At 42.3% G+C, this 25,075-nt stretch overlaps 1 protein-coding gene across 1 annotated transcript in view; it reads right to left on the bottom strand.

The window, feature by feature from the left end:
* The window catches only part of COLQ (collagen like tail subunit of asymmetric acetylcholinesterase), a 35,983-nt gene extending 15,149 nt beyond the window's left edge, over window positions 1-20,834 (bottom strand). Inside the window, exons 1-7 of the mRNA XM_088521171.1 lie at window positions 20,686-20,834; window positions 9,798-9,910; window positions 8,317-8,421; window positions 5,908-5,952; window positions 5,234-5,260; window positions 3,453-3,524; window positions 854-916 (exon numbers count right to left, since the gene is read on the bottom strand). Coding sequence (XP_088377297.1) covers window positions 854-916; window positions 3,453-3,524; window positions 5,234-5,260; window positions 5,908-5,952; window positions 8,317-8,421; window positions 9,798-9,910; window positions 20,686-20,791 — 531 coding nt within the window. The 5' untranslated portion in view covers window positions 20,792-20,834. The remainder of the gene's footprint in view (window positions 1-853; window positions 917-3,452; window positions 3,525-5,233; window positions 5,261-5,907; window positions 5,953-8,316; window positions 8,422-9,797; window positions 9,911-20,685) is intronic.
* Between the last annotated feature and the right edge of the window lie 4,241 nt (window positions 20,835-25,075).

Raw genomic sequence — 25,075 nt, 5'->3', positions numbered from 1 at the left:
TTCAGACAATAAGCCAACACGGAAAAGCCAGGTAAAGCCAGCAGGTTTGATATTGCTTTTCAAATTAAAACAAGGAAAATAAACTTGTAACTGCATGTGAATTAAACCTTGCTTTCCATAATTAATAATCTAAAATTATTTTAGCAATATTTTTCCTCTTTTTATTTTTTCCTTTATGGAAGATGTACTTAAAAGATGTTTAAGTCACCTTCTAATGTGAAGATTGCTATGGAATTTCTCCTTGAGAAACATACACCACACTTCTGTATTCATTTTTTCTTTCCAGTGCTTTATTTGAATTATGAAGGTGATTATTAATTAATTGCAAAATTAATATTAATTAATAAATTTTCTATTTTTTCAAGTTCAGTAAAATATTGCAGCTGAAATTTGTAAATGCAGAAGCTGTTCTACAGACAAATGGAGATAGCAGGACATCCAGACCAAATTGTGCTTACTACTCAAACTGTCAGTACAGAAGTATGCTTTAATATGAGACCAAAAGAATCTACACAGTCTTATGAGGTAGGTGAAATACATTTGAGTCATGAGTTAATGTTGCACATATAATTAAGAGGTCCAGTTTCTAGGGGGGATACAATTATATATGAGCTTTGCTTTAAAAAATATTTTGTGTGTTACAACTTACACCAGAGCAATTCCATGAAAAGACAAGAACACAGCCAAGACCAAACAGACAGCATAACCTCACTTGAAGGAGAGCATATCTTTTTAGCTGTTCTAAAAAAAAGATATATATTGATAAGTGCTTTCTAGCAAATTCATGAGGGAAGCAGCTGTCAGCAGAGCATTAAAAACAGATGTCTGAAAATGCAGCATTTGTTTAACAAACCTTGGAGCCCATTGGTCCTCTTGTACCTGGCAATCCCATCACACCCAAATCTCCCTTTTCACCCTAAAGGGGTCAATAAAGAGAGTTATTGATTGTGAGTGGCTCTCTGTTGAGGTAATACTTGAATGTCTGATAGTTTCGTGGTTTTGTGTCGAATATAGGAGACAAGCTTGACTTTTACAATGCTTGGAGCAGCACTATAGCAGAAGTCTATATGTGTATCACAATCCACCCAAGGCCTCTAATAATACTGTCTTGTTCTTGTGTTTGCATTTTTGGGGTGTGTAACTTGTGCTTGAATTTTGCCAGACGCTATGGAAGGGCATAAAAGCAAATAAGCAGCAGAACATTTTTTTTTTCTGCTTGAAGAGCCATAGCCTCTACCTATCATATGTTAAGTCACTTCCACAGAATTACAGAGAAGAAAGGGATTTGCTGCAAGTCTTTTGGTGTGGAGGGACATCCTAGTTACTTGTATATTAAATCTGAGACAACATAGGCTTTACAGTGGTTTGGAGACACAAAATCACCAAAAGGCTTTGCAACGAATTCTCTGGGTCCTGTCAGCTAATTATCTAAGTCGAAATATGGAATAGTCCCTGAAGAAATGAGGCAGCCTTATCCAGCAGAATATGTTTGGCGCTCTTTCTCCTTTGGCTCTCACTGTCCTAGTAGCAAAGAGGATTTTCACAGTGACTGGTACTTTGGCAGAAGTTCTGAGAAGAAGCCTTGAAGAAACAAAACAGAAGAGATGGGAACTGAACCAAGGCTGCATCCAAGGAGAAGCAGACAAGTAATGAGGACCAGCTGAAGAAATGTAAGGCATGGACATGAGAATGAGAAGCAAAAAAATACCTCACTGGAGATTTACAACAAGATGATGTAAAGAATGGGTGTAGCAAAGATGGATATCATGAGTTTGGAAAGATCAGAGGAAGAGAAAGGAAAGGACACAATCTAGGGAAGCAAGCGCAGATATCCGATGGCTTCCATCCAACTGTTGTCTTAACTGACAGGAAAATGGCATAAATGAAGGTCAAAAGAAAAGAAGGTAAGAACATCTTTAAAGAACAGAGGAAATGCAGATCAGAGGAGATGATAAAAGCAGAAGAATAGAAATTAAACAGCAGGCTAGACATAGAGGAGAATATTACTGTTGAATGTGAAGAATATTCCAAGGAGAATGATGAAAAAACATAGCAGTAGACAAAGAGGAAAAAATAGCACAACATTGGGAAGAATTCATAAATAAAACTAAAATTTATGTAAGGAAAAAGCAAAGTGAACCGGTTTTCTGGTGGGTCTGCTTTCAGTATTCGAACTGTGAGGGAATAAGGTAGGGAAGTCTTCTATCTGTTCTCACAGCTGTCAAGTGGGAAACCACAGCACATGATGCTTTTAGGGGAGCACTAATTTCTCCCTCTTGGTTAAAGGGTACGGACTCTTTTCCAATACACAAATCCCTGCTGCTTGCCTATATTCCCACACTCTACAGTATGGTGTTCTTCATCTAATTTAGCAGTAATGAGATTGAGGGCCTGCTTTACTGATGTGGTTTGAATTCAGAAGTCATCCACTACCACTCTCTAGCAAGAGCTACTACATCATACCCTCTAAGACAGTGCCACAACCCTCATGGAGCAAATGAAGAGTCACAGATACACTGGAAAATATAGTTTCCAAAAGAACCATCATTTGCAGTCCTTTTGCCTGATACTCACATACTGAATTGAAGAGAAGCAACTATATCAGATACTCCAGGAGAAAATTCATATAACTTAGCTTCTGTGAAGAGTTTTTGCATAAGATAATATTCAGTAAAGGACTGTCCTGTAAATTCTTTCTAATAAATGCAGATGAAGAAGCCACTCTGCTATAGTGAAGTATGTCATGTCCTGCCATTTCTTCTGCTGTTGACTATGAAGAGTGACTGAAACGGAATTTTGCACAAGTGGCACTTGTAAGGGGGGCTTGTAAGTGGGACTTGGTGTCAAGCCTCCAGCAGAAGCATTGTCAAGGTGTAAGGACAGTATTACAAGCAAAATTTTTACAGAGGCAATTGGACAAGTCTGTGGAACTGTGCCTGAAATACCTGACCATCATCCAAATGGTTTTAATCCCCTTTGCCATGGTGTTTTCCTGTGATCAAATGAACATTCACAACTGCCAAGAAATAGACTTCCAGGCAAAAGGATAATCATAAGAAATAATCATTTCCAATCATTTTGGAAACTAATTCTGGTGGTTATGAAAGACATTTGGTGCTATCAATGAGTCTTCATGGAACTTGATTTTCAATTTTGCTTTGACATAATTTAATCAACATAGGAATGCTATTGGGGTTAGGCTGAAGGTGCATCATCCTAACCTAGATTGGTCAGAACTTTGCGGAGGAAGGTAAGAAACAGGGCAAGAGCAGAGTGTCCTTGTGCTGTTACAGCTTCCCAGCAGAGAGTGGTTTGGAAACTTCCTGAGGCAACTGTTGTGTTAAGATCATGAGACTTATTAGATTATCCTCTGTGAATTTGTCTAATCATCTGTGGGTCTGAAAGAGAAGTGTACCCATATTCTGAGAGCAATTTAAGTGTGTTAATCTTACCTTGGGTCCCACTGGTCCAGGCCATCCAGTCGGTCCTGGCATTCCCGGCACACCTGGGGGACCTGGTCTACCCTTGAAAGGAAAGCATCAGTTATTACAATAAACTCAATTAGCATCATTCCAAAACATAGGCTTCCACTGCTTTCAGAAGACATGGAGGAATACAGAACTTCAAATGCTTCTTCTTCTTTTTTTTTTTTAAGCCTAAGAAATAGTTACTATATTCTATTCATAATGTAGTTTGCATAAAGAGAGAAAACAGGTATTCCCAGAAATACTAAGTGAAACTGAGTCAAATAATATAGATGAATGGCAGAGGAAATCTATCTGAAGTCAAAATAAACATCCTAAAAACCCAGGATCAATAACATAAATCCTCCTTTTATTTAGTACAGTGTAAGTCAAAAAAAAAAAAAAGACCTCCATGTAATTCTGTTAGCACGAGCCTACTTTACACTAAGAATAGTACCAAATCTTTTCCTAAGATATTCTTATTTATTATTATTCTCATTAAGAGTATTTGTATGTTACTAACTATAGTAAGTATACTATCATAGTATAGCTCTTTAGTATCAGCTACTTAGTTATATAAATAGCAATAATTATATATATATGGTTATTTGTTATACCTATTGCTTGTAAATCACTCTGACTATATCCTAAACTGGTACAAATTAAGGTACCCCACTTACTGCTCTATACCACTGGACTATATTGCCCTAGAAACCCAACCATGATATTTGAGCGTAAGAGTGACCTCACATAAGCCACATGGATTTTAGGAGGAATTATACTGCTTTTATTCCCAGTCTTTATATGGACAACTACTCTTTTGGAACCTAATAGTTTTTGTCAGAAGAGTAAGTACTGCAGTGGTGAAGATATTCGGGTGTTGCACATTTTTGAGTGACTCTCTCTGAAATGTTACAGTTTTGAACATGCGAATTCATACAGAGAATATTTTTGCTTATTGTAGGATGTCTGTGATTTAGATGAACTAATTAATACCACTTGTGTTGCATATTTCACATTGATTTGAATTACTAACTTTTACCTGCTTTAAAAAGATTTTGTATATTTTTAGAACAGCACTTCTTTTCCTGGTTGGTGACCTAACCTCTGCATATCTCTGATTTCACCCTGCGTTTCTGTCTTCTTTTAAAATTAATTACATTAAATGCAAGCACTTAGCCACTGAGACAACATATTCTGTTTCATCACACGTAGGGGCACATATTTTTTACAATATATCATAGCTCATATGTCACCCAGCATAGGATTGTAGTCGGCACATTGTGTCCATGCCAAAACTCTATAAATGTAATCATTAACGATTATTCCTCCTTCTGGGCTAGTCAGCTGAACCTTGTTTTGACTTTGGAACAGTAAAAAAATTGATTCTGCTTTTTTTTTTTTTTTAATATACCTTTTATGATAGCTCCAGTATTCTGCTTTCCCTGTCCACAAGGCCCTAGTGGACGTAACCTAGTTCATATTATTTCTCATTCTCTTTTAATTGCCTGTTTAGAGCCATATGTTCTTACCAGGGGAATTTATCAAATTCGGACCACCCGCAAGGGCTCTCCAATGCACAGGGCCCAGCTCCTCAGCCCTGGGCCCTGAGCTCCCTGTCTCACATCTCCAGCAGCAGTAGAAGCAGCACAAGCAGGTTAGACTTCAACATTAGCTAGTTGTTATTCAAGTTTCTGAGTTCTGAGTATTTTCTGAGCTACAACTGCTATTTATTAGGCTGATATCTGAGACAGCACCTTATTTCATACCTTTCTTCCTGGTCTGCCAATCTCCCCCTGTAAGAGAAAGGAACGCGTTAGTCGCGTGGACGCCCCATGAAGCACGGTGGCTCATTAGTCAACACATGTATAAGCAAAACCAGGAATACCCCTGTGTCCAAGACTTTGCGTCCAAAGGCAGAGTGAGAAGATCTAACAGAGCTCCTGATTCTTCTCTGTGTTCTTATTTCTATATCTACACTTTCTTCTATAGCAAAACATTTATATACATGCCCAGCTTCCAGCATAAAGATGTTCAAGTCTCATTATGGAGTAAATGCTTTGCAGATCTCAACCCCTAACTGAACATACAGGCTACTTTTCCTAGCGAACCTGACCCATACAACAGGCGCTGCCGGGTGAGCCGAGATCCCCAAGTCTTCCTAGGACCTTGTTGCACTCGTACCATTGCTCACTCATGCTGCTGAGCTGTCTCCTTGATGCCCTCTGTAGACACAGACGGTTATCAGGAAGAGCTAGACAAAAATATTCCAAGGTATTTCAAGCTTCAAGAGGGAGATGAGTTTTTAAATTATAGCCTCAAGCTGATCCACAACTTCCAATTCAAATTTAAGCAAATGAGGAGGAAAAACAGAATGTGAACCCCTTATCTCTTTCCTTGTCCCCTCAAAAACATCCCAAACTCCTTAACCTCAAGTACTTACTTTCTCTCCTTTTGGTCCTGCTATACCAGGAATTCCTTGTGGACCCTAGGGAGAAAAGTGAATGCCATTATCAAATGATTCTGGGAAGAAATAATGGGCTGTTGCCTTCCCTCGGCCCATGGAACCAGTCGTATCTCTTGGGGCTGGTGTAACCTTATGAGATAAGGGTGCCTGGACATGGTGTTTCACATTTTCTATTTCTCACATTTTTGATAAAAACTGAGTCCACTGCTGAAAGTAGGCTGCAGAGTGACTGACTGAGCCTCACAAGCCTCTTCTTTAAGTACATGAATATATTTCTCTCTCTCAAATTAAGCTGATTCTCCTTTCAGGAGAATTCTTAACCCAGGGAGACCTTGAATCCCAGCTCAGAAAAAAGAAACATTTTTCTTTTTAATGAATAAAAGGAATTCCCCAAGTCTTCATAAGAGGAGCACTAGCCTTACTATACAAATTACTCCAGTTTTGCATCCTGGCTGTCTTATACTATCCAAATCTTCATGTAAATTTTATGCAAATAGGAGCGAATTGTACCCCCAGTTGCAAATTGCTTCCTGTTATTTTACATTTTCAATAGTGTAAATCAGAATGTATCTTATTGGAGTCAGAGCCAAGTTTTGTCTTTTCTTTCATTTGCCTTAGGTTACACACAGGAGGAATTATAATCCTGAGTTTTACTGTTACAAATGTAACTCTCCTCCTTATGAAAAAGTGTTAAAACACAGCTCTGACACAAAGAGTTTTGTTCAACTCATGTGAAAGTAATGTAAGTTACAAAATAAAATAATTCATGAATACTTTAAATTTTTTTACAGTAGCATCATTTGTTTTTTCACATGACCCCCATCATAAAAGTACTACCAAAAGAACTACTGGACCTAACATTGTCCCTTTAGAAAACACATTCCCACAATTGGTAAATAAAAATCCCAGAGCCAGGTTATACCAATCTTACTGTCTGTGACTGCCATAAAATCTGTCAGCTCGCTGTATTTAGTATGTTCTTGGAGGGATCACAGATCATTCTGTAGCAAGATTAATATTTATAACGAAGGACATTTTAAGACAGTACAATGAATATTACTGTTTCTTCAATTTAAGCCAGAGATAATATTATGTTTTTTTTTAAAGGCAATACAGTGGGGACTGAAATAACTCCTGCTTCTTTTGTACCTACTGCTATTCTGGCTCCTTGCCAGCTGCACTGCAGGACTGTTTTGTAATGTAGAGAAGACTCTTCTCAACACAAGACAAAACAACCCTGTTCATTTGTTTGTCACCCCTCTACGCCCTCCATAACCCACATGCTAAATGAGTTTGCTCCATCTTCTGCCTCAGCAAAGACAAAAGGGCAGAATACTGAAGTCAAAGCTTATAAAACAAGATTTTATGGCTTTCATTTTCTAGACTATTTATTAATATCTTATGAAGTATTGCCATTTCAGTAATTAAAACTAAGCTTTTTGCCACTGAACTAAACTTCTCTTTTTCTTTATTGTGGTGCCCTGTCCTTGCTTCTCAAATGGCGTGTGGGTCCTCGTTGTCTTCTCAGGTTCCTGAAGGCTCAGGTGTAGCTGTGCTCCGTGAGCGCCTGCTGCAGTGTGGGTCCTGTGCCTCCTCTTATTTGTACTGTAGTAGCACCAAAGTAGCACTTCTTGAGGAAGATCCCTATTCCATAAAGTTTGATTTCAATTTGGAGGGATGAATGGAAACAAAAAGGCAAGTGGGTGATACTCTCCAGAATACAGATGGAGACATTTACAAAAACAGCTATTCTAGAACTAAAGCATTTCCTCAGAAGATTTCTAGCCTCCCTCTTTACAGTCTATCTACACAGATAAACAGTGAAAAGTGAAATCGGAGCCCAAAGGGAATGGCCAGAGCCCACATACATAGCTAGTCAGAGGCAGAGACTTTGTAGGTCTCTACAAAGCTAAAAGATACCTCATCTCCTGGATCCTACTCCGTTGGTCTCTGCAAAAGCCCTCCTTTTTCTCTGATCTATATTGAGGCATTTGCCTCACCAGGGATATTCTCCACTAACTTGTAGGTTCACGGCACCTCTTGTGTTCAAGCTTCACAGGCTTTCTGCTCACATAAAAGGCAGCAGAGTCTAAAGCAGAGAGGAAACCAACAAAGTTTTTTTTTTTTCACTGATGTTTCCCATTGTGAGTCCATGGAGGTGGAGAGTAAACTTGAAGCAGACTGGGGTAGGCCAGGCAGGGAAGAGAATATAGGAGCAGAAAGCCTACATGAGTTAGTTAGGTATACTCATATCAAAATAAAAATAAGCCATATCTCAATGTTTACCAAGTGACAAAAAACATTTATGGCAAACGTTTCAACTGTTGTGATGTCTTTGGAAGAAGTGGGTGTGCAATGTGGCTTTGTCACCAGTGTGTCGCTCACCTGGGGGCCAGGAGGTCCTGAGGGGCAAAACGATTCTGGTACAGAGGAAGACTCTTTCATTTGGAGCTCTTGACAAAGGTCATTCACATCTAGGGCAAGCAGCTTCTGCACAAAATAAAAGCTATCTGTGAACGTGCAGCATGCATAGCCAGTCAAAGAAATAAACAAACAGTCACCAAACACTACAGCCCCAAGAGAAATGATTCACTTCCTTAAAAAGAAGCTTATGGTTTGTCACAAGGTTATCTTCACGGATGCTTAAACATTATCACTTCAGCAGAATATCCTGTCTGACGTTCCCCCCCCTTTCCCACAGGCTTGCCGCACTGAGGCTCTAGGATGCCCCTCTAAGCCACCGTGGGACCCAGGGCTATTCTTAGACTTGACCGTGCTTGCTCAGTCACATTTTACAAGGAGCAACTCCTCTCCAAAAATAGCATCTTTGCTCTAATAATATAAACTACCCTCACGATACAGGCAGAGTGAACTTCGCTCCAGTAGGTATTAGCCAGGAGGCTTTCAGTCAAAGCTGATTGCTTTAAAAATCGATGGAGAGTTTCTCCATTGACTTTAGGCTTAGGTTAAATGTCTAGTCTTTTGAAGTCTAATTTAGGTGAGGTGAATCCCAGCCTGAGACACTGACTCTCATGACCAAAGGGACTTAGTTATGTCCTGTGACAGAAGAAGTGTCCCCTGGAAATGCAGCCAAACACTGAGACATAAATATGGGGTAATAAAACTCCATTCTTCAGACAAAATCCAACTATAAGCTCCAAATCATAGAATGTAGGTAATAAATTCACACTGTTTCCACTCTTATAGTAACTGTTTATCTTAGATTATGCTTTTATGGTGAAATGATATCAAGGATCTTTTTATGTTTAGATTACTCTCTGGGCTGCTGAGGGGGCAAACTCATCCTCAGCAAAGTGCGTGTAGGAGCAGTCAGCATTTCCTAAGGACGGCTTGTCTCTGGGTCTCCTTTCTGTGGAAACCAAGGAACAGGGAGCAGAGAGCAAGAGAAAGAGGGTGGCAACTGATTTTTAGTTTGATGGGAGTAGCACCCTGAGCTCCAACCTCTCATATTCCACAGCTACGGTGTTTATACTACACTTTTCCCTGGGTTTGTTCTAGGTATGCCAGGCATATTTCTAATCACTATTTGCATAAAACCAACAATAATCACAATATTTTCATATGATAAATGACTAGTGAAATTAAGAAATAGGAATTACTAAGTAGTAGAAAAAATCTTTATCTTGGAAAAGAAGATATCTCAGAATTAATAGATCCCTGCTAATAAACACAAGTGGGCAAACTGATATGATGTAATCCTGTTATACATTGGCTGATGCATATGTGAACATAGGTGTGTGAGTGCATATTATGTCAAACAACTACGTGTGAAAAGGCCGCACCAGCAACCCAAAGACGTTTACCTTTCCGCACAGTAGAATAACAGGAGCAGAATCCGCACTCACCGTGCTCCAGCTGTGCCTGAAGAAGGGTGGTGGGAAGAGCGGTGGCGGCGGCGGGCCCGGGAGGCAGCAGGCTCGGGGGCTCAGGCGTTTCTTCTGTTCCAAACAAGGGAGGTCTGTTCAATACAAACACTCATCCATGGTCTGCTGCACCACGGACCTCTGTCACGGCACGCAAGGGGCTTCCCCGCCGCGGGGCTTCCCTACGTCCCGTGTCCGCCCTGGCGGGGCACTACGGGCTGCGACGTGGGAATGCACATGGTCTTTGAGCTCTTAAGATCCATCTTTTGCTGAGGGCTGGGCAGTTTGAAGCCCTTAGCACTTCTATAACCAAGGTTTGTTTTGGAAAATTTCAACTTAGAAAAAAGACTGAAATATATTCTCTCTCTCTCTCTCTCTCTCTTCTGCCCCTATAACAGAAGACTACAGGAACAGGGACAGAAATCAGAAAAACACCTATGAACAGACGAGGGAAAAAAGAAAGTAGAAAGGCAATAGGAAGATATGAGGGAAAAGCCTGATGATAAATGGTAGGAGCAAAATGAAGAACCTAATGGAGAGTGCAGAGGAGGCCTAGAGCTGAGAGCTGAACGAAGGACATTTTCAAGAGGAAAAGAACTGACCAAATTACATTAAGTCATTTCTAAGTTCTCTGCTTGCCAGCAGGAAGGTCCCTGTGCGCTGCCCACCCCCCTCCCCATCGGGCCTCATCGGTTCAGGCGTTTCAGCAATAACAGTGCAGCTCCACAGCACATTGGGAGCAGGTTGCCTATTTCAGATCTATACATCAGCGCTGAATACAGATCTGGCCGCCCAGATTTAGCTGGCGTCTTTGCCACAAACTGGTGAATAAGACTTTCCCTCAGTTGTATTCTGCGATGCATTTAACTTTTATACAAGGAAAATTTCCAGCAATAAAAATAAGCATCTGTGACCAAAAAGTGGCAGAGAAAAGAAGTGAAGATGATATTTACTTCTTTCTGCATCTATGCGCTCTTTGGGAAATAGATCTCTAATGAGGCTGGAGGAATTCTGCACAGGTTTTGCTAAGCACTGCAAATATTTGTTTATGTTTGTTGGATTCTTGCTCTGGTTACAGGCAGCTTGAATGGATGTCTGCACACTGGAGAGTGGCAGGGAGCCAAATACAGTCAGAAGAAAGCCCATGGTAAAGTATCTGGTATTAATAGAAAATCTCCAAATTAAGTTTATGAGAAGACAAACCTGGCAAAATTGTTACATTTGTGTGCAAATCAAATGCAGGCAGGATATTAGTTACATCCCAAGCTAAGATGGACCTCTGAGGCTCTGTGGTTTGATACACACTGGATCAAAGACCGTCTCTTCTTTCGCATGTTATACCACGTAATGCAATTCCTGATCTTCCTGAGGACACCACCCACCAAGGTCACATTTAGCAGCCTGGTTAAATGAGCAAAACTGGGGGATTCTTGGCTCTGCTTTAAAACCTGACTAGCAGTTTGAGATGCCTACAAGAGAAGTATGTGTGAGGTACCTGAAACACTGCCCACAGCCCCAGGGTGAATCCGCTCCCACCGTGCCTCATTCTGCACTACTGCTTGCTGCGTGCCCTTGTCACAAAATATATCTATATTTTATATATTAAGCCACTATACTAAGTTCTAGCACAGGACTCTTCCTCATGCGGTGGGGAATGGTGAGAGAACAGGAGAGCCAGCACTTGTTCTCTGCCCAGATCTTCCTCTAGCCTGTGCTTGAAGCACATGGCACACTGCTATATACCAGCTCCTTCCAGCTAGTGCTGTCACTTACCTGCGTGGACAGAGAGATTTCTAATTTTTCAGATCCCTCAGAAAATATATTATATGTAGTTCAACAGTGCCCATCAGTTGGGACAGCATTTCTCTCAGTGTTGCTGCAAAAAAAAATAGCCGTCCACATACCTACTAAAGTGGTTACCCACAGGAGACAAGCTGTGTCAAGACCCAGAAAGTCTGTTGTTAAGAACCTTCCTGAACTTTTCCTGCCAGCTTTGAAACTCAACAGAAGGATTCAACTAAAGGGAAAGGCAGAAGACTTTATTACAAAGAATAAAGATCATGTTGTTTAATTTAAAGCTTTAAAGCACACACCACCACCACTAATGACCACTAAAAAGTAGCAGCAATCTGAGTTTCCTGTACCCATATGCACAGACAGTAAAAGAAAATTTACAGCTAAGTTCTGCCTTCGTCTATGCTCACTTCAGTCACCCTTACAGTGCAAGAGTAAATGTTGTATAGCTATAAACATAACTGTATAGTACACAGTTATTGATTGTATAAAGACATGCATAGTTAAAATTTCAGGGACCCCACCATGAATCATGGTGATGTTCTGGAAGGTGTATTTGTAAAACAAATAGAGGTGAGTAAGAAGGACCCTAGACCTGAGGAGCTCCCATGCTAAGAAGTGGCAAAACTCAAGCAACAGAAGAGGGAGCAAAACATAAATGTGACTATAGGTATGAATAACACAATCTTCCTACAAGGACTTCTATTAGTAAGGATTTTCTAGCTGTGATAGGTCCAAGGTGTAAAGCCATGGCAGTTTTGGCTGTTTTATATCGCAGAAAAATTACTTTGATGGGCTTACAGACCCACCGCCCTCCCTTGCAAAAACGATGTATATAATTAGGCTCCACGTTAATTTTGTTTGCTCTACCCAGCTTCATAATACTCTCATCCCCATGAGTGGAAAAAATCTCAACCCAAGAATAGGACTGTCATAGTTTTCTGTGAAATGTGAAGACCCTGCCTACCCAGCGAGCTCATTTACACGTCTTATATGGAAACTGCTCTTTCAACATCTTTAGCAGCAAGGAAAGTATTCAATAACAAAGGAAGACAAAATGAAAATGTCCCTATACAGGACTGGTCTAAGCCATGGTTGAAAATAGAGTTGACTTTAAAATAGAAATGTTTTAGCATTTTAACATTTCAACTGTTATTAAAGACAAGATAATTTGTTAATATAATTCTAGAAATATAGATATAAATAAGGGAATATAGCGGTAATGATTTATTTAAAAAATAATACATTTTAGATAAGCTGCTGTAACATTTTTTTTCTTCCTTTTTTAATTTTAATTTTAATTTTTTTCCTTGCAGGCCCACTTTTTGAAGTGGGAAAATCTCATTGGAGCCAGCCCAGTGCAACCCTCCTAGGGCTCCCTTCAACCTTTGCAAAATGCTCCCGCCACAGTGGAAGTTCTGCTGGAAAGAGCTGCCTCCCCGCTCAGTTTACAGGATTTTGCTGCAAAAAAAATGACATGGAAACCACGAAAGGGAGTTTTGCCCTGGGATCACCAAGGTGTAGGTTTGGTGGGCCGGCCGCTCCGCCAGATGAAAAGGACACACAAGGAAAGGGATGTGTCTAACATGCCTCCTCCACACTGCACAGGTATTAATCTCTATATTTATTGTAAGGTACAGAGGTGCTTTTTCCCTTTTAAGTAAGTTTGGGCAGTCCTTGGGAAAAGTGCATTTTGAGAACCCTAGGTCAAAACCCTCTGCGGCACAAATCCTGTTGTAACTCTCTTGTGTTTCACAACCCTCCTTTAAAGCACTAAGGTCAGAATTGACAACGCATGTATTCGCTTCTTAAAAACGTGTCTTAGGAAGCTTCTTGGTGCAAAATGGAACAGACCAAAGTCGAGCGGAAATGATTTCTCCTGCATTCTGATGGAAGACAAAAGATTTCAGCCAAAGTCTTTTTCAAATGTCTGTTCCGTCAAAAAGACCTAATACAAATGCGAAAGTGTTCCATGCCAGAACCTGCCATCATAAATAAATAAATAAATAAATAAATAAATAAATAAATAAATAAAGGGATTTAAAATTAGCTGCTGTCCAAAAAGCTTGACAAGAGCACAAGCCCTGGCGGGCTGCCTAGACAGCGGCCTGCAGGGTTTGCCTGGCCGGAGGAGACGCGTCCCGTCCTCTGTGCCCGGCTGAAACGTGGCTACCCGGGAGCAGGACCTGACCTGAGCCCTCCATGGCCGGAGGGGCAGCGCGTTACTGCTAGAAACACCACAGAAACGGCAAAGCCCAGGAAAGCAACGGAGCATGTGGAGTCTCTGAGCAGGGAAAAGGAGTTTTGCTTCTTATGTGCAAATACTTCAGACATCTGATGTGCGCATATGTGCATGCATGGGGGATAGGCACCTGCCTAAAGATTGCATGATCTGCTCTCTGATTTATTACGTAAGAAAAAATCCAAAATTGGGACACAAAAAGAGCGGTTTATTTTCTTAGATTGGTGTTGGGTCCCATTTTGATGAGAACATAAAAGTGCCAGTAAATTTTAAAGGATGGAACACTTCAGTGGCTTATAAAATAGGTTTATAAATAAACGGCAGCTTATAAAGTACAATAAACACAAACAGGGCTATTTGGGGCAATTTTGCCTCTATTGCCTTTCACTTGCAGAATTCCAGAGCCCTAATACTTCTAGTTAATGTTAAAAACACTCTGTGCTCTCCTACAGGGAAGGAGAAACTGAGGCACAGAGAAGTTAAGCAACTCCCCCAAAGTCATGGATGGTTCCACTGCACAACGAGAAACTGCATTTTCCCTCACAGGACCCTGCGTCCGTCACTTTAGGAACTGGGTTATGAAACACAATGACTTCTTATTCCAGAAAAAAAGATGAAAAATGCTCTGAGTATTAAAACAGGAGAACTAAATATGGTCCCTACAAGGCCTGAAATCCTAAAAGTTAATGGGTTAATGCAAGGTGGCTGCTGCATTGGCCCCGGGAGACTCTTGTAGGCAAAGTGCTGCCACACAGATCTCCTACTGTAGCTGTATGATTAATAGCAGCAAAGCAGAGAATCATCCAGGCTGTGTTTCTGCAATTGCAAGATCATAATCTGTCAGTGCTAGGATGGATCAAAAGCTGTATTTGACTTTGATGTTGGTCCACGGCATGTTCAGTCACAGCCAATGCGGGCACTGCTGAGCACTCAGAGGGACCTCAGAGAGACTTGCCCAAATTCCATTTTGAAACCCTGATACCATGGACTAAATTAATTGCTCATGCCTGCCTCATTTTGACAGCTTCACAGCCCTTCACAGACTTTGTTTTCCTGCATTTCCCACAAAACAGCTCTGTACTGATGTGCTCTTGTGAAAACATGCACCTTTGTCATGCCAAGAGGCTGAAAAAAATCCACCGACTCCTTTCCCCAGGGAAAAGGAAATAGAAATTATAGTCCTGGCTTCTATAGACAAACCATCTCCCTTTAATTGTATGGATTTTCAGGGACATTCCTTTATGCATACACATTTCCTGGGAAAAATGTCTAATGGCGCTTTTCACTTTCCCCTCAGTGTCCGAGTCCTCTCCTACAGCCTTTCTGTCTCCATCTTCCCACCCCAAATCCTCTTTCACCATTCCAATCCCATGCGTTCAGAGAGCATCACCCGACATTTCCTTTCCGTTAAAGATGTGATCCCTTGAGGTTGAGAGGGGAAGAAATAGAACATTTAAATTGGTTCCTATTAATTACTGCTGCATTTGTCGCTTCCTCCTATTTTTGTTCTTCCCTCAAAATAGTCCTCCCTGTTCTCTTCTACCTACAAGTAGCACATGAAACGGGTCTGTAAAGCCTCCCACACTATTTTTTGCACTTAATCCTAGGACTGATCTACAACACATTCAACATATCTTTCATCTAAACCATCTATACCATAAATTTCCTTCTTCATACAAGTGTCCTAAGATGGTGAAACTAGTTCTGAACTTCTTACTGTTACCCCTCGCAAGCACAGACACCATTTGACTCTCTCATTTTCCAGGTTTTCCCTGGGTGCCCAGCCAGTTCTCTTGGACTCGTGCTGAATGAATCCTATGTTGCATTATAGCTGATTTTGCCAGCTGATTTTGCAACCTCATACTAGTCTAGCACCAAGAGCAGGCAGCAGTTAAAGGTTGCATGACCCTTTCTGGTCTCAGACTTACTCCTCTATTTAACACTGCGGACCTTTTTCTGTAATTTAACCCTGAGTAACAGTTTATTTCCAGTAACACAATAATTTATCTCCTGCTGCAATTCCTGCTTGCTCTCTTGGTGCTCCTGTGCCTGGTCACCCCGCTGAGCATTTTCCCACCACTGGTGCTAGAGTCAGGCCACTTCTTTAGACAAGCAGACTGTCTTGTTGAGCAACGCCACGAGCAGGTGAGAAGCTCTTTTCCCTCTTGAGTGTTAGACATGGAGCCAAACTTGCACGGCAGCATCCACCTCCCTCACAAGCACCTGCCTCCTCTTCCCATTAGCCCTGCCAGAGAAATGCCACAGCCTCTCCAAGAGGCTCTGGTGTCCCCTCGGCCTTCGCTGAGCTGCTCCTATGGGTCTCGGTGCTTGCCTTGAGCCATAAATCACAAGAGGGGGTCAGGGGATCCCAAGGTAAATTCATCCTTGAGTATTATCCACACCGCGCTGAGCAAGTGCTTCTCCTCTTTCTGCTGAGGGAGAAACTAAAGGTAGTCAGAGAGGACGTTTCTTTAATGCAAACTTGCTTGTTTTAAGGCCCCATTTCCTGGAATGCCACACTAACCGCATCTTACCAAACTACTTTGCTCTTCCTAGCAGCCCAAGCCTTTCTCCAAAGGCTGCTCAAAAGCTGCTGCCTTTATCTATCACCTTAGCAGCAGGCCATTCCAGGTAACAACTAAGCAGCCCTCTTCTTGGTTTGGCTTGCCAGCTACTCATTTGTCCAGTAATGTGTAAATGGCCAAATAAACTCTTCCAAGGATTTTTTTTATTCTCTCAAGGTACAGAGATTTTGCGTTATTAGAATCTGTTGTCTCCCTGATGGGCCTCTGTGAGCTACAGGAAAACAGAAAACTTCCCAATATCCAGTCCAGAAGCCTCTGGCCAGCCAGTTTCCCATCCAGGAGAGTGACTTACTTATCCTAGAGACACTCGATTTCCTTCTCTTAATGAAGCTGTAGTCCTTGCCACTGCTTCACCTCCATCATGAACTTCTAGCCTGATTGAGGCTTTACTGCTCACAAACAAGAGAAATCTGATCCATGGTGTTAGGTCTCCTTCTGGGACCATGTTGACTTTTTTAGACAGGGCTCAATTTCAACTGTGTTAATGACTTTTTTCTCCCCAAAAGATTCACCTCTGTTTGCTACAGGCTATTTTCCCAGTAGCCTCTAGCTGCTGCCTTTGAGAATCTTCTAGCTTTTGTTTCTGGTCCTTTAATTTTTAAATTCCTTTTCATATTTCTTATTCCTTCAAGAACACTCATCATTGTTTTTTCTTTGTGATTTTGCAAAAACAAGTGTTTACAGTCACTCTCCCTAGAAACTAAAGAACACGCACCTGACAGCTCTGCCATCCTTTCTGACAACACAGCCTTCTCACAGGTTGAGAAGGAAGAAATTAGAAGAAGAAATTGCTGATGGAGTTAGACTTGCCTTTTGCAGAAAACCTGCAGTATTTTTTGTAGGACGGGGACCCAAATTCCTGCAGCGCCCTAGAACCAAAGTGCAGGACCGAGTTCCTTTGCTCACAGCCTCAACCCGTTCAGCCCCCCAGGAGCTCTCCCCTGCACACACAGGGTGCACAGGACAGGACCGGCTCTGCTTGGCCTCCACGTAGTCGCCCTGTGCAGAGCCTGGTTGTGTGGGAGCTCTGTGCCTTGCGGGTTCGGTTGTGCCACCCGTGGAACGTGGTGTTTGCACTCTTAAAAAAATGGGTTAAATGGGCAGCGGACAAAATAACATTAGCAATACCGTCAATAGTTTTCAGAAGCTACAGTCCCATTTCATCCCCTTAAATTAATTTAATCCACTGTATTCATTTCACAAGGCTGCGTGTCAATATTGATTACAAGACGAAAGTTCAATCAAGCGATACCTTTATGTCATGAATAAAATGAAAATTGGGTCAGAATAAGCTTTGGGATATTCCTTTCCTTCTCCAGCTGTTGCTGGTATTTTAAGTAATTTCCCGTCTCCCTTTAAAAACTGAGACTTCCAGGATATATCAATAGAAGATGGAAGGAAAAGGGCAGAAAGGGAGAGGAAGAGAGACTTTCTACAAGCTGGGTTTAGAAGAAGGCTTGTTTCAGTCTCATTCTTACCACTTTACTAAAAATGAGTATACAATTCATGCCTAGCTTTTTGGTAGGTAATTACAGTAGTAGAGGCACTCCGGTGTCACATGGACAGTGTAGGAGCCTCAGGAGAGCAGAGCTCTGAAAAATGGCAGGAGAGGACATGATAAATACGGGATCTTTAGCAGGGGATACGACAGGTTGCCCTGAAAACAAACCTGTTGCCTCCAGGAGGCTTGAGTTACATCCCCCGGAGGTCCCTGCGGCCACGCAGGACCACGGTCACATGCTTGAAACGCTGTAATATCACCCCCTGAAACATTTCCTCCAGAAATGATGCTTCAGCACCAGGAAAACTGACTCTGTGGTGCTGACACCACATTTTAAAACCTTCCGGGAAGAGTGATGCAGTGGTGCTTGAGGCTGGTGGGACTAAATGATAGAGAAAGAGAAAATGATTCAGATGATTGTTATTCTTTACCCAACTACTGTATCATTAAAAAAAAAATCCCCTTGCAGGTTGTTTATACTTAGTAGTTTTTGCTCTATGACCTGCTAAACTTGTCATTTGTGACCTGTTGCTATGGAAAGATGTGTGAGGACAGACATAAAACTACCGCATATCTGGAAAATAACCAGATGTGTTTTTGCAACCATAGGGAAGACAAGTCATTGATAATAACATCCTTGCTGTGAATGTGATTAGAGTTTGCAAGTACAGTGCTAAACCTGTTCTTTAAATGTGAAATTAAATCCTGGTGCCAGACATAAATAATAAACTAAGCTGACAGCCACGGAAGAGAACATTTGCGAAACCATTAAAATCACCAAGAACATAAATGGAATTGACTCAGCCTCTGCACCCAAAGTGCGATTTCTACCACAAAATAGATAATTTTTCTTTATCCTTTGGAGGTGTTTTGTCAAATGCAGATGCAATTATATCACTAAAGAATTTTATTTTATTATGTGATTTTTTCATACAAAACAAAGACTCTCTCTACCGCATTAGCAAACAGCATTTGATATGGGGTTACATAACAGCTCTCCAGACTAAGACTCTTAATCCAGCCCTGTGGTTGGGGCAATAGGCTGAATCATCCAGTAGATGGTATTTTCCCACATCCCATCAAGGACACGTTTGCAAAGCACTTACAACGAAAGCCTTGCTCAACGCACGGGGCGGTGGGCAGGTCATGTGGGGCTCGGCCGTGTGGGAGCCCCAGCGATGACGGGTTCAACTGGCTCCACCTCAGGGCCCCGTCACTTTCTGCCTTGGGCACACCTAAGGCCTCAAGTAGTTTCTCCTAACACCTCGTTAGCCAAAAAATGTTTGTTGAGGCACAAACACACCCTCGCACCCCAAAGCTGTGGTGGGGACAACCACCCATGCAGCTCTCCTTCCTACTCGCCTCTTCTACTGCCTCTTCTACTCTTCCAAGATGCAAGAACTTTCCCCTCACAGGAGGAAGGACATATTTACTTGACTGTTATTTTTTAAGAGAGCAGTTTAAATGACTTCTCTAGAAAACACGGATGCTCCATAAGAGAAAAGCACTGCAAGAGAAAGCCCAAGCTCTGTAAATGATGGAGATGTTAACTTCTTCATTTGGCTGGAGTCTATTTGCTTCAAATAACTGTAAAACTGCTCAAAGTAATTTTCAGGTCAAATAGATTTGGTGCAGAAACTCTATCAACTCATACAAGCTAGCCTGCTGATTATTGTTCCCTCCTAAGTACCTTATATGAAATCCATCTGGCTCTGTGGTTGCCACAGAGATTTTAGGGAGAGAGAGAAAGAGACAAGGAGTGTATGTCTTTAAACCCATATTGTAGACTAATTTTATGAAGTCTTAAAATTCGAAGCCTTTTGATCTCTCCCTTAATATTAGAAACACAGAGAGGATCAGAAGGTGTAGCAGACCTCGACCTACACAGCTCACTTGAGCCTTCTCAAATTTGATCCTGAAGGAGCCTAGGCTTTCAGTTAGTAGCATCTCTCCTGACCGATAAAGAAAGGTAGACAGAAGGTGGGTGGAGTAATTTGCCATAAAATGATGGAAGTTCACCCAAGAGAGTGGGAGTTCTTGTCAACTCTCCCCTTCCTTGCCACAAAACGCGATCAGGGGAACATCCTTCTGCTCAAGCCAGAAAATCTATCGAGCGGGATTTCCAGGGCCCCGACTCAGCTGCCAATTAATGCGTGTTGCCCTCTCCTAGCAGGGATTTTCCATGTAGTAGAAAGCCTCTTGTTTGCTATGTCAGTCATCTGAGTATTTGCTAGTGTCGTAGCCAGAGCGCATGATGTTTATTCTGCTAACATCCAGCCGGGAGTCCGGCAGCGCTCATTGAGGTCAGAGCTTTATTTATAGAAGCACATATACATTGATACTCGTTTTCTTTCCTTTACTGTAATCTACCTAAGCTCCTCCAAAATAGAAAGAAACATGCAGACGTGTAAGTAACATAGTACTTGGGCCAGATCCTCCCATGGCACTAGCTAGCACAGCACCACAGAAGCCCACAGTGAAAATAAAGCATTTCAGTGCAGCTGAAGATGTCGTCTATTATTTCTAACAGGGAAGGGGAGATATTTAAAATCAGAAATAATAAAGCAAAAAGCAAAACTAGTCATGCAACAAAACATCTCATAGCATGGGCCAGCACAGGTCTGCAATGCAAAATTCCTCTGCTAAGGTTGGTAACGGAGCTGTTTTTTTCTCTCGTGTTCCCGTTCACTGTCAAGCGCGGAGGAGACGTCCAGCCGCAGAAAAGCAACAAGACTTCACGGCATTTACCTGCTGAGACGGAGAAGACGCTGCCGGCGCGCGGCGCCTGGGCCAGAGCGAGGCAGAAGAGGAGCTGCAGGCAGAGCCCGCGGGCGGCAGGGCTGGGGGCCGGCATGCTGCTGCGCTCCCGGCACCGGCGCGCGCTGCGCCGCTCTGCTCCTCCTTGCCGCCCGCTGCGTGCGTGTGCGCGGCTCTCCCGCCGTGCCTTTAGCGGGGAAGAATGCCAACCATTTCCCATTAAATCTTCTCCTTGCGCTGGACGCGGTTATATTTAACTCCCGCCCCGGATCGCTTGCCCCCGTCGCGGGGCTCGGCGGCTCCAGCGGCAGCGCGGGGGGATTCTGGGTCTGGGCACACGAGCAACGCGGCGCTCGCGGTCGGAGTAACCAAGAGCAGCACAGGGAGAAATTAGCAACCGGAGTACGAGCAGCATGCCTCGGTACAGGCAGCCAGGCACTCACGTCGGGATGGATAAAACTCCCCATTGATCATCTTCTACAGGTCCCTAATGGCCCTAATGAGCGAGATGAGCAGGGACCAAACGTCTGCCTGCACCCAAGAGCACTTGGCGTTCACTTGTGTAGGGCAGCTCAGCCCAAGGGGTGCCCTGTGGCTCCACGAACCCCACAACCAATTTATTGTATTATACTGTATAAAGCAGCGTTTAGCTGCAGACAAGAGCAGTGCGCGGAGCACCAGGCATCGTACGAACGCAACGAGCTCATGGAGAGCGTGGGGCAAGCGGGTGACACTGTGAGTTTGACAGCAGCCCTGTCGAGGCTCTAGTTTTCTGCCAAGCAATGTGGGCCTCTGTTGCCCACCCAAAGCGTGGGGCTTCTTGACGGAGTCCAATAACAAGGCTCTGTCAATAATATTCTGTCATCAGAAAAAACTAGTACGGGTCTGACAAGCTGCTCTTGGAATCTGGTAGTGGTTTCCATCAGAGGATAAAGGTACTCTTTTGGTGTGAAAACCATAATTACTCCCTCCCATACAGATGGAGATGGTTTTCTTTGCCCGATACTTATTCTTCCACCCAAGACAAGCAAGGAAACCTTTTGGTATTTTTTCATTTGATAGAAGCATTCCCAACAACATGACCCTGCTCATCTTAACTCCTACTGAGCATTTTAACAAGGGCCTTTACAGTTTGTTTCAGGGATCAATTGTGCTTTTGAAAAGTCTGTTTTGAAGTGATACCGTAACAGCTAGGAAAATTCAAAAGTCAACTAGTTTTCATGCAAGGAAAAAAGAAAAAAAGCTCAGTTCACCTGTTCTAGTAGCTGTTGCATGACCATTTGAGATCTATACTCTCAGAAGAAAAGGATGGTATCTCCTCCTGATGAATCCTACCAGAAAACAGAATTTAAGAACCTGTATTTTCCATAGAAGAATTAATGGAATTGTATTCCAAAAAAGGCTTCTTCCTAGTCTTATCTGTTTTTGGTTGACAAGTCCCTCATTTACAAGTCAAGGGAAAATTAATATACTTAAGACATAAGATCTCAAGGTCCTATATGAACACAATTTTAATTAAAAAGATGACCAAGATTTTCTAGTTCAAAAGACTGAAATCTCTTCTGCTGAGTGGGGCAAAGGCAAAACAGCAACTCAGTGTTAATGCAATAATTTAATAACAAATTATGTCCGTAAAGTAGTACAGAATTCTGCTCCTTCAATTAGTGTAGGAGATGGAAAAGATTCCTTATAATTATGTTTTCCTTGCAGAAATTGTTAGTCATTTAGCAACTGTTTTTCACAACAAAAATACCTGCTGTTGTTTGCATGCATTTATCAACTGTGCTTAGCATCTAGATTTAGTAGTTCGACATCACAGCTAGCACTACTTTGGAAGAAGGTGTTTTCTACACGTACAAATGTGGCTCCCGAGGTAGAAAAGACGAAGTGGAAAATAAATGCAGAAAAACAAAAACTGGTTTATTTTTCTTGTGTATTTAGAATTAATTCTGGAGTCTGCTTAGGAAAAGACTCACTAATTTTGTGATGAACTAAACCCGACCACATGAGACTGGAATGTATTTCGCAGCTTCTCCCATGCTGGTCACCCCGCGGGGGATCAGGTCATGGTGCAGTCGAGCAGTTTGACACGACTGGTGCTCATTGGTCTTCACCAAACCCTGTGGCTGACACATCCTCTAGGGATGTTTCAAAGGGTCCATCCATGCATTTTTTTCCCCCATAAATAAAATGGAACAAACTGGAGTGGAAAAGGGCTACGAACATGATTATGAATTTTGGGTAATGCCAACTGATTTCCATCAGAAGAACTAATCCCACTGTGGCCCTTTGACGTTGGAAGGCACAGCAAAACAAATCGATTAAAAGACAATAATTCAGCTACTGACCTTCATAACATTATTCTCTTTCCCTGATCCTGTTTGTTTCAGCTGCCTTGACTTTCAGACTGCAAATCACGTAGCATTTGCCATGAGATGTAAAACATTTTGCACCATGGCAGAATGGCTCTACTTCTGGCTGAGACGCTCAAGGCAGAAATACGTGGCAGACGTGAAGAAAACCGATGCTTCCAGGAGCACCCTACAGGGCACCTTCTGTGAAGCCTCTTGGGCAGGAGTCCTGGGGACCTGTTGAGCGTGTTGGTCAACTGTGCAGGACATCTGATGGCTCCCAAAGATGTATAGGTGCAGGATGGGTACTTGGTGCATACAGCACATATCTGGGATATTCTTGTTGTGCTGGACTTGCCGCAAAGGAGAAGACCATCATACAGGACACGTGCGGTGTATTGACATGGATATCGTATTGATATTGCTATGGATATGATATCTTGGATATGACGCAGCCGTAATCCATGTCTGCACAGAACCAAGGATGCCTCCAGAACTGACAGATACATGAAAATCCTGGGCAAACACAAAAAATCCCAGAATCGTTCATAGAAAAAAAGTTCCAATCATAAAAATGAGGGTGTCCGTGGAAGTCCATGTGTACAAATAACTTTGAGGAAGGGACCAGTGGCCAGCTGAGACCTACAGTTACTGCTAGTGTATAAGTGAATAAATAGCCATTAGCTTCCTGGGAGGGTGATTCACAGACAGCTATAACCCTGTCTGCTCTTGATATTTACATCTAGAGGACATGGAAATAGTCTTCAGGGTAATTCTTTCATCTTATCTTTGTTTGGATCGTCTATTTGCTATTATTTACTTCTATTAGTAAAGGTCTGCAGAATTTGCTGCTTGCACTGGGATCACTGCAATGCTGATGGAGGCATAGAACAAAAAATTATCTGGCAGTAACTGGCCTCATGACTCCTAATTGAAGTGATTTATAATTTAGCCTGCCAAGAAGCACAATCAATTAAACACCACAGAGCAATCTTTTTTTTTTCTTCTCTGTGAAGATTCTTTCTAGAAAAAATGTTAACATGATTGCTTTAATGCTTACTCTGGTGCAGAGTTTCAAGGATGTTGGCAATGCAGCATCCTGGACCTGATTCCCTGCTACACTATAGCCTGAAATGTAGGAGAACAGGAATCCCAACACGAGCACTCAAGACAGCGAGGAGAGCAGCTCTAAATACAAACACTGGCAGATGCGGGTCAGATGGGTGGCCAACCAAGAGTTACTTACCTACAGTAGTAGGTAGGACAGAAATATTAACATTTTTCCTCCCCAGTTTTTTTTTGCGAGCAGATGAGCAGTCCAGCTTCCGCAGAGCGAGCTAGAAGCTAGCGAGGTCCTTTCACCCCTCACCCCAGCGCGACTCCCTGCTGGAACAAGGACGTGCTGCTCTTAATGAGGGCCGAGGAGGTTTTACCTGCCCCTTCCCTGGTAGCTTCCACAAGACCCTTTAACAAGCCGTACATCCCCATTGCCCTAGTGACAGCTCCAAGGAAACAGACGATAAGTTCTTCAAATGCAGAAGTGTCACTTTTTTTCCTTTTAATATCTCCAATTTAATCAGAGAGAGAATTTATCCAGGTGCCCCAGAGCTCTAACATCGAGAGTTCGTCAGGAGTCCAAGGGCCACGGACACGTTGGATGCTGTGTAAATTTGGGCTATAAAAAAAGCTTACGGGGTCTTCCCCCATCTTCTGCAGTTGGGAGCATCACCGCTGTGAGCTATAGGCAAAACTCCCACTAACTGCACGAGAAGTTAGAACAATTCCTAACACATGAAAGTCGCTGAATTTCCTGTGTCTGTAGAAATTTATACAACCCTAGCTGGGCTATTACACATCTCTTCAACATCCAGCAACCTGAATTCTTCCTTCAGAGGCTGCTCTTCACTGCACCCAGGGTAGACTGAATTCACCCAAGCAGACTACACAACTATCTCCTACCTGGGTTGCTCAGACAACCTAGTTGATACAAATGAAAAAGTCAAGAAATGTTGGATTAAACCCCTATACAC

Source organism: Tinamus guttatus, unplaced genomic scaffold (genome assembly GCF_059628265.1).
Source record: "Tinamus guttatus ecotype Peru unplaced genomic scaffold, ASM5962826v1 Tinamus_guttatus_pri_ptg000115l, whole genome shotgun sequence".
Taxonomy (NCBI): Eukaryota; Metazoa; Chordata; class Aves; order Tinamiformes; family Tinamidae; genus Tinamus; species Tinamus guttatus.
The sequence above is the reverse complement of the archived record's forward strand: the minus strand, read 5'-3'. Positions and strand labels throughout refer to the sequence as shown.